Source organism: Papio anubis, chromosome 20 (assembly GCF_008728515.1).
Source record: "Papio anubis isolate 15944 chromosome 20, Panubis1.0, whole genome shotgun sequence".
Taxonomy (NCBI): domain Eukaryota; kingdom Metazoa; phylum Chordata; class Mammalia; order Primates; family Cercopithecidae; genus Papio; species Papio anubis.
The window spans coordinates 45,698,218-45,707,921 of record NC_044995.1 but is presented as its reverse complement, the minus strand read 5'-3'; the positions used below and the strand labels follow the sequence as shown (position 1 = coordinate 45,707,921).

At 52.3% G+C, this 9,704-nt stretch overlaps 1 protein-coding gene across 1 annotated transcript; it reads right to left on the bottom strand.

Moving 5' to 3' along the window:
• Positions 1-1,481: 1,481 nt before the first annotated feature.
• Positions 1,482-7,872, bottom strand: LOC101025270 (alpha-(1,3)-fucosyltransferase 5). Its single transcript, XM_021930575.2, is given in 6 exon segments — positions 1,482-2,644; positions 2,647-2,836; positions 2,839-2,912; positions 2,915-3,024; positions 3,026-3,138; positions 7,484-7,872. Coding segments are annotated over 5 exon segments (1,128 nt in total). The 5' UTR covers positions 3,127-3,138; positions 7,484-7,872; the 3' UTR covers positions 1,482-1,991.
• Positions 7,873-9,704: the final 1,832 nt, after the last annotated feature.

The window sequence follows — 9,704 nt, the reverse complement described above, 5'->3', positions numbered from 1 at the left end:
AAATCCACTTTCACCTCTGGCAGCTGTGTGGCCTTGGGCGAGTTCCTCAACTTCTCTGGGCATCAGCCACCTACCTCCTTTGCAGAGCGGAGCCACTGCCGGCACCTTCTTCAGGAGGCTGAGGTCATGCTGATCCTCCCACTATCCCGCAGGGTCTCTGCCTACCCCCCTGCAGGGAGGAATGTTTGGCCTGGGTCCCTGGCCCTCTGTGGGCCTCAGTTTCCCCTCCTGTAATACTTTTAAGAACCCGACCTCCCCCTGCTCATCCACAAGGCCACACACATGGTCACAGCCACTTGAAGACATAGCTTAAGAATCCTATATGTGGCCACACACAGCCCACTTCACCACACCCAAGGACACAGGTCCATGCAGATATGGCCTTGTGCGGTCATACAGAGAGACACACAGACACGCACACTCAGAGAGGGGCTCCTGCTCCATCCAACACTCAAAGCCTCCCAGGGCCACACATTCTGTCTCACATTCGCAATCACCACCACCTACAAACACCCACATAGAGCCACAGGCAGGCATCCCAACACATCCGCAGGCACTATCAGAGTCACACCAAGGTCACACCCACAGTGATGTGTTTGTGCCACCCACCTGCTGACAGTCACACCGAGTGTCCCCCAGCCATGTGCACACCACTGCTGACGGTCACACACATTCCCCTTGCCCTCCTCCTCAGGGGATCCTGCCCTTCTCTGACCTGCCCTACACACCTGGGGCAACACATCCAGCTCCCTTGGGCCCTGTGCCCTGGGCAGAGAGGGTCCCTTTATCCCAGCCCTGCCCATCTTCACTCCTGGAGAGCACGGGCCCCACTCCCCAGCCCTCAGAGCCCGCATGTCCACTGTGCAAATGGGGAGATTGAGGCTCAGAGAGCACCTGGGATTCACCACCACCTTCCACCACCAGGTCCCGCTTGGCATTCCAGAGAGCAATTTCCCCCAAGCCCAGAATGTTCTGGAATGTTCCAGACGTCCTCATTTACAGTCAGAACCCATCTGCAGCCCCTAAGTGGTGGAGCAGGGCTCTATGCAGGGCTTGCCTGACTTGGGAGTTATTGACCTGAGATCTTCAGAAAAAAAGGCTTTCACTTCTGGGTGGGTGCCAGAGCCTACCGCAGGGAGCCAGCTGGAGGAGAGGACCCCCGAGGGATCTGAACACTCCCCCCCCCCCCCCCCCCAACAAGGGGCTTGACCTCCAGGGTCATAGAAAGTTCTGGAACAGAGTTTTCTGCCCCTGGACATTTGGAACCATCATTGTTGGTTGTAGGGGCCCCGACTTGCACATCGTAGGGGGTGTGGAGTAACCTTGGCCTCTACCCACTAGGTGACCTCGTCCTCCTCCCCGGGTTGTGATGACTGAAAATGTCTCTAGACATTGCCAAGTGCCCTTGGGGATGGAATCGCCCTGCATGAGAACCTCTGTTCTGGGGTGAGGGGGACACAGGAGCTTTCCTTGAGGCATTCTCGTGTGAAAATGGTAACAGCATTGTCTGTTTGCACCCCTCATGGGTGGTTAACAACGGCAATAAAACCACAAGCTAACCAGCCTGCACCATCGCACGGGGGCAGGGCCTCCAGGGTACCAGTTCCCAGGGTGCCCTCCAGGGTGAGGTCCCCAGCAGGTGAGGCTCCTAACAGGTGACATTCAGTGTGGCGAGGTCTCTGGGACCAGGTCCCAGCAGGTAAAGTCCCCAACAGCCGAGACCCTCAGTAGGTGCAGCCTCCAGCAACCAAGGTTCCCAGTAGGCACCGTCCCCAGCCGGCAAGGTCCCCAGCAGGGGAGGCTCCTGGCAGTGGTAAAGCCTGGCATGTGAAGTCCCAGGTAAGTCACATGCCTGGCCACCAAAGACTCCAGCAGGCGAGGCCCCAGGCAGGTGAGACCCCAGGTAGGTAAATCCCCAAACTAGTGAGACCCTAGGTAGGTGAGGCCCTGGGAAAGTGAGGTCCCGGCAGCCTAGGCCCCTCGCCGGCCTCTCAGGTGAACCAAGCCGCTATGCTGCGCACCGTCTGGTACCTGGATTCCTCCTGCAGTTTCCAGCAGGCCTTGCAGAAAGCCAGTGTCCAGCTGAAGAAGCGAGGCCGCAGCGTCTCCCGCCAGCGGAAGTAGCTCAGGTAGCGGGCGTGGTCCTTGTCCAGCTCCTGCAGGTATCGGGCCAGGTCCTCGGGGCTCTGGAAGTCGTCCACGTGGATGAAGGCGTCCGGCGGCAGGAACCTCTCATAGTTGCTTCTGCTGGGCCCCAGCACCACGGGCACGGCCCAGGCCTCCAGGGCGTTCCTCCACAGCTTCTCGGTGATGTAGTCGGGGTGCAAGGAGTTCTCGAAGGCCAGGTAGAACTTGTACCGGGACAGTGTCTCCATCATGGTCCCCTTGGGCAGGGGCTTATCAGGATTTCCAGTACATCCACCTTGAGATGGGCCACAGGCTCTGTGGTGACGAAATGCCCTAGCCGGGGTCGGCTTCAGTTAGACCCTTGAGCCACAGCTGGAGATCTTGTGAGGAGGTTGAGAAGCTGAAGTGGAGTGGGCAGGCTGGCAGGACAAAGCTCCAAAATATGTAGCGTGGTGAATGCTCCAGGTCATCGTGGTAGGACATGAGTAAAGATTGAAGTGATATCCGTCCAGGGCCACAGATGCCTGCGGCAGGTGCTGGGAGACTCCATGCTTAGCAGACTGGCCCTTTGCCTGGCCTGGTGTGAGGCCGGGAGGTCGGCGCTGGGGTGCGTACATGGTATCCGGTGGAGGTGCGATGACCCCGCTCTGCCTGTGGGTACACATGCGGAGTCGGCTGGTGATGTTGGGTAGGCGGCGCTGCTTATCTCCCTCTCTCTGAGCAGCGGGGCAGAGCCATGGGTGTGTTAAAAGGCCACGTCCACAGCAGGATCAGGAGGGTGGGGAGGGCGGGGTGGTCGTGCTGTCCTGGCAGCGGGACCCATTGGGAGCTCCAGTGACAGGTTCCACGGCCATGAGCCCTGACTTAGGGGACCCAGTGGCATCGTCTCGGGACATGCAGGTAGGAGAAGAAACACACAGCCACCAGCAGCTGAAACAGCAGCCCGGCCAGACAGTGGCGCCACAGCCATTGTGGCTTGGCTGGGCCCAGGGGATCCATGCGTCAGAGTAGCTGGGAAGAGAGGAGAGAGGAGTGAGGGTCATTAGGGACAATCACCCACTTCCTGGCCACGCGTCCTGAGAGAAGCTGTTATTAATTTATGACACAGCTTGTCATAAATGCCCCCAGTACCCCTGAGTTGAGGATTGAATTTATGACTCTGGCAGGGAAGGGTACAATGGGATTAGGTTTTGCAGGTAACATAAGAGTTCTCCAGATAAGGTAGGAGTTGAGGGAAAGGGTATCCCTTGGATGAGGAAAGAGCCAGTGCCAAAGCCTGGCAGGGTGAGACACCTGAGCAGTTTGCAGACAAAAGGAAGTGCTCAGACTGCCGGTTTAGGCTTGATTTTCTATTCACTTGGTGTTTCAATCAACAAACACTCAAAGCTAACCCCCCTGGCCCTCAGACACCCTGTCCCTGCCCTGGGGAAGAGGCCGAGGCTGGGGGAGAGGTGGGGAGGATAGGAGGGAAAATGGGCAGGTGTGAAGAGTCAGGGAAGGCAGGGACTGACCAGGCAGAGAAGGGGGGGAACCTGGGACCCCAGGGAGGAGTAGGCTTTCTGGGAAGATGTGGAGCCCTGCTTGTCCGGGAGATGCCCAGCATGGAACCGGAGGGAGCCCAGGGCCCCCGAGTGTAGGCACTGGGTCTGGGAAGTCAGAGAAGAGAAACCTTCAAAGAGGCTAAGAGAGGCGACTGGAGGAAGAGGAGGGAACCTGAACCATGCTTTGCGATGGGTGAGGCGAGGCTTGGACGCCAGGGTGGATTGTTTACAATTTTAAATGTACATCTAAAAACTGAACAGTATATTTACAAAAAAAATAGGCTGGGCGTGGGGGCTCACACCTATAATCCTGGCACTTTGGGAGGCCAAAGCAGGCGGATCACTTGAGGTCAGGAGTTCGAGACCAGCTTGGCCAACGTGGCAAAACTCTGTCTCTACTAAAAAACACAAAAATTAGCTGGGTGTCGTGGTGGCGCCTGTAATCCCAGCTACTGGGGAGGCTGAGGCAGGAGAATCACTTGGAGTGAGCGGAGATCACACCACTGAACTCCAGCCTGGGTGACAGAATGATACTCTTGTCTCGAATAGTAATACTACTAATAATAATAATTTGTAACACAGGGTCTTCCTCTGTCACCCAGGCTGGAGTGCAGTAGCATGATCTCAGCTCACTGAAGCCTCAACCTCCCAGGCTCAAATGATCCTCCCACCTCAGCCTTCAGAATAGCTGGGACTACAGGCAAATGCCACCATCCCCAGTTAATTTTTTTGAGATGGAGTCTCTCTCTGTTGCCCAGGCTGGAGTGCAGTGGCACCATCTTGGCTCACTGCAAGCTCCGCCTCCTGGGTTCACGCCATTCTCCTGCCTCAGCCTCCCAAGTAGCTGGGACTACAGGTGCCCGCCACCATGCCCAGCTAATTTTTTTGTGTTTTTAGTAGAGATGGGGTTTCACCGTGTTAGCCAGAATGGTCTCGATCTCCTGACCTCATGATCCACCCACCTCGGCCTCCCAAAGTGCTGGGATTACAGGCGTGAGCCACCACATCTGGCTTTTTTCATTAATTTACTTTTGAGACTTGGCTCACTGCAACCTCTGCCTCCCTGGTTCAAGTGATTTTTGTGCCTCAACCTCCTGAGTAGCTGGGATGACAGATGGGTGCCACCATGCCTGGCTAATTTTTGTATTTTTAGTAGAGACAGGATTTCACTATGTTGGCCAGACTGGTCTTGAACTCCTGGCCTCAAATGATCCACCTGTCTTGGCCTCCCAAAGTGTTGGGATTACAGGTGTGAGCCACCACACCTGGCCTAAATAAATTTTTTTTGGCCAGACGTGGTGGCTCACGCCTGTAATCCCAGTACTTTGGGAGCCCAAGGCATGCGGATCACAAGGTCAGGAGATCGAGACCATCCTGGCTAACACGGTGAAACCCCGTCTCTATTAAAAATACAAAAAATTAGCTGGGCGTGGTGGCGGGCACCTATAGTCCCAGCTACTTGGGAGGCTGAGGCAGGAATTGAACCCAGGAGGTGGAGGTTGCAGTGAGCTGAGATCGTGCCACTGCACTCCAGCCTGGGGCTGACAGGGGCTGAGGCAGCTGTCTCAAAAAAGCGATGGAAAGCACTGGCACAGGCCTGGCGTGGATGGAAAGCTTGAGGATGTCACCTCCAGAAAGAAGCCAGACAGCCAGGCGCGAGTGCTCAAGCCTGTAATCCCAGCACTTTGGGAGGCCGGGGCAGGATCCCACAAAGGTCAGGAGATGGCCCATCCTGGCTATCTGGGTAGAAACCCGTCTACTAAAAATACAAAAAGTGAGGTGGCCGAGGCCTGTAGTCCCAGCTACTCGGGAGGCTGAGGGCAGGAATGCAAAGCCGGGAATGAGGCTTGCAGTGAGCTGAGATCCGGCCACTGCACTCCAGTCTGGGCGGTGGGCGGGGGCGCTCCATCTCAAAAAAAAAAAAAAGAAAAGCCAGACTGCAAAGGCTGTGTGATCCATTTCTAAAATATTCAGGACAAGCCGACCCACAGAGACAGGAAGTAGAATAGAGATGATGACTGGAAGATGGAGGGAGAGGGAAAAGATGTTTGTTTAATGGGTCAAGTTTATATTTGGTGATGAAAGTTTGGGAAAAGGCAGCTGGAGTGATGAGTTTGCCTGTACCATTTTAATGCCACTAGTGTAACTTAAAATGCCTAAATGGGGCGGTAGCAGGTGGCTCCATGTAATCCCAGCTGGGAGGCAGTGAGGTGGATCCATGAGTCCCAGGAGATGCGAGATATCCTAGCTAACATGGTGAAACCCGATCTCTACTAAAAATACAAAAACTAGCAGAGGTGAGGTGGCCGAGCGCCTGTAGTCTCAGCCTTCTTGGGAGGCTGAGGCGGAGAATAAGCGTGAACCCGGAGGCCGGGCTGCAGTGAGCGAGATGCGCCACTGCACTCCAGCCTGGGAGGCACAAGCGAGACTCCGTCTCAAAAAAAAAAAAAAAAAAAAAAAAAGCCTAAATGGGCGGTAGCGGTGGCTCAAGCCTGTAATCCCAGCACTTTGGGAGGCCAGTGGGTGGATCACAAAGTCAGGAGATCTGAGAGACCATCCCTGGCAGAACCTGAGTAGAAACCAAATCTCTACTAAAAAATACAAAACTAGCGAGGCCCGAGGTGGCCTGTAGTCAATACTCGGGAGGCTGAGGCAGGAGAATGGCAGGAACCAGGAGGCAGAGCTGCGGTGAGCTGAGATCCGACCACACTCCAGCCTGGGCAACAGGGAGTGAGACTCCACCTCAAAAAAAAGGCGGGCAGTGGCTCCAAGCCTATAATCCCAGCAGCACTTTGGGAGGCCGGTAAGGTGGATCCATGAGGAGTCAGGAATCGAGACTATCCACAGCTAACATGGGTGAAACCCCGTCTCTACTAAAATACAAAAAACTAGCAGTGGTGGCTGAGCCTGCTTAGTCTCAGCTGCCCAGGAGGCTGAGGCGGGAGAATGGCGTGAACCGGGGAGGTGGAGCTTGCAGAGTGAGAGCGAGATCAAGCCACTCCAGCCTGGGAGACACAGCAAGACTCCGTCAAAAAAAAAAAAAAAAAAAAAAAAGGCCTAAATGGGCCAGGCGTGGTGGCTTACGCCTGTCATCCCAGCACTTTGGGAGGCCGAAGTGGGCGGATTGCCTGAGGTCAGGAGTTCGAGACCAGCCTGGCCAACATGATAAAACCCCGTCTCTTCTAAAAATACAAAAAATAGCCGGGCGTGGTGGTGCATGCCTGTAATCCCAGCTACTCGGGAGTCTGAGGCAGAAGAATCACTTCAACCTGGGAGGCAGAGGTTTCAGTGAGCAACAAGAGCAAAACTCCATTTCAAAAAAGCCTAAATTGTGTCTTTTATGTTATACATATATACATACCTATATATATAGAGAGAGTTACAATTTTAAAAATAAGGTAACACACCAAAAACCACTGATTTACTTGTATATCTTAAGTGGGCTCACCATATGGTATGTGAATTACATCCCGATGAAGCTGTTTTACTTTTCTTTATTTTTTGAGACTGAGTCTTGCTCTGTTGCTCAGGCTGGAGTGCAGTGGCGCAATCTCAGCTCACTGCAACGTCCACTTCCCGCGTTCAAGTGATTCTCCTGCCTTAGCCTCTCAAGTAGCTGGGATTACAGACATGCACCACCATGCCCAGCTAATTTTTGTATTTTTAGTAGAGACGGGGTTTCACCATGTTGGCCAGGCTGGTCTTGAACTGACCTCAAGTGATCCAGCCGCCTCTGCCTCCCAGAGTGCTGGGATTACAGGCATCAGTCACCACACCCAGCCGATGAAGCTATTTTAAAATGATATAGTGGTTACCTTCTTTCTTTGTTGGGCCAAGTTGGTCTTACCCTTGCAGCAGGTGACTGGGGTGTGATGAAAAGTGATCCAGACACCCAGTCCCAAGTTCATGCCAAGGTTCTGGAAAGAGATTCAAAACACAGGCCCTCAGGGCACAGTCCAAGCTCAGAGTGGGAGGGAGGTTGAACTTCGACCAATTACTGCTTTGTACCACTGGGCTCTAGAGCCTCAGGCACAGCTTAATTTTTATAAAGTAATTGATATTAAGATGGAATTACATGGGCCCTGGGTTCATGGCAGCCCCTCTTAGGAGATAGTGAAGTATTTGCTAACGATCTTTAGAAGGGTAGATTGGGGCCAGGTGTGGTGGGTCACGCCTGTAATCCTAGCATTTTTGGGAGGCCGAGGCAGGAGAATTGCTTGAACTTGGGAGGTGGAGGTTGCAATGAGCTGAGATCACACCACTGCACTGCAGCCTGGCGACAGAGCGAGACTCGGTCTCAATTAAAAATAAAAAAGGGCGGGCGCGGTGGCTCAAGCCTGTAATCCCAGAACTTTGGGAGGCCGAGGCGGGTGGATCACAAGGTCAGGAGATCGAGACCATCCTGGCTAACACGGTGAAACCCCGTCTCTACTAAAAAATACAAAAAAACTAGCCGGGGGATTTGGCTCATACAACCTCAACATACTTATTACAACACAAGAATACCTCTGACTTCGCCTACCATCATGACCACTAGCCATAATATGATTTACCTCCACACTAGCAGAAACAAATCGAACCCCCTTCGATCTCATAGAAGGCGAATCAGAACTAGTATCAGGCTTTAATATTGAATATTCCGCAGGCCCATTCGCCCTATTCTTCATGGCCGAATACATAAACATCATCATAATAAATGCCCTAACAACCACAATTTTTCTAGGCACATCCTACCCCATCCATTCACCAGAACTATTCACAACATGCTTTACCACTAAAACACTCTTCCTAACTTCCTTATTTCTATGAATCCGAGCAGCATATCCCCGATTCCGCTATGATCAACTCATACACTTACTATGAAAAAACTTTCTCCCACTTAAACTAGCACTCCTCATATGAAACACCTCAATGCCCATCGCAATCTCCAGCATTCCCCCTCAGACCTAGAAATATGTCTGACAAAAGAGTTACTTTGATAGAGTAAATAATAGAGGCCCCAACCCTCTTATTTCTAGGATTGCGGGCATCGAACCCACCCCTGAGAACGCAAACTTCTCCGTGCTACCTCTCACACTCCATCCTAAAGTAAGGTCAGCTAAATAAGCTATCGGGCCCATACCCCGAAAATGTTGGTCACACCCTTCCCGTACTAATCAACCCACTAGCTCAACTTATTATCTACATCACGATAATCACAGGCACACTCATTACAACACTAAGCTCACACTGATTCCTCGCCTGAGCAGGTCTAGAGATGAACATATTAGCCTTCACTCCAATCTTAATCAAAAAAGCAAACCCTCGCTCCACGGAAGCCGCTACCAAATACTTCCTAACACAATCTACCGCATCCATAATCCTCATAATAGCAATTATTTCCAACAACCTACTATCAGGATACTGAACAATAACAAGCCACACCAATCAACTCTCATCCCTAATAATAACAACCGCCCTTGCCATAAAACTAGGAATAGCTCCCTTCCACTTTTGAGTCCCAGAAGTCACCCAAGGAACATCCCTAACCTCTGGCTTACTTCTCCTTACATGACAAAAACTAGCTCCCCTCCCAATCATATACCAAATTCACCCATCGATCAACACCTGCACTCTCTTAACCCTCTCAACCCTATCATAGTAGGCAGTTGAGGGGGTCTCAACCAAACACAATTACGTAAGATCCTAGGATACTCTTCAATCACTCACATAGGCTGAATAACAATAACACTAACATATAACCCGACTATCACAATTCTCTACTTAACTACATACATCATCCTAACAACTACTATATTCCTAACCCTCAACCTAAACTCAAACACCACAACGCTCATGCTATCCCACACCTGAAACAAATCAACCTACCTAATACCACTAATAACATCTACCCTCCTATCCCTGGGAGGCCTACCCCCTCTAACCGGTTTCCTACCCAAGTGAATCACCATTTAAGAACTCACAATAAACAATAACTTCATCATCCCCTCCATCATAATTACCATAACCCTGCTCAACCTATATTTCTACATACGC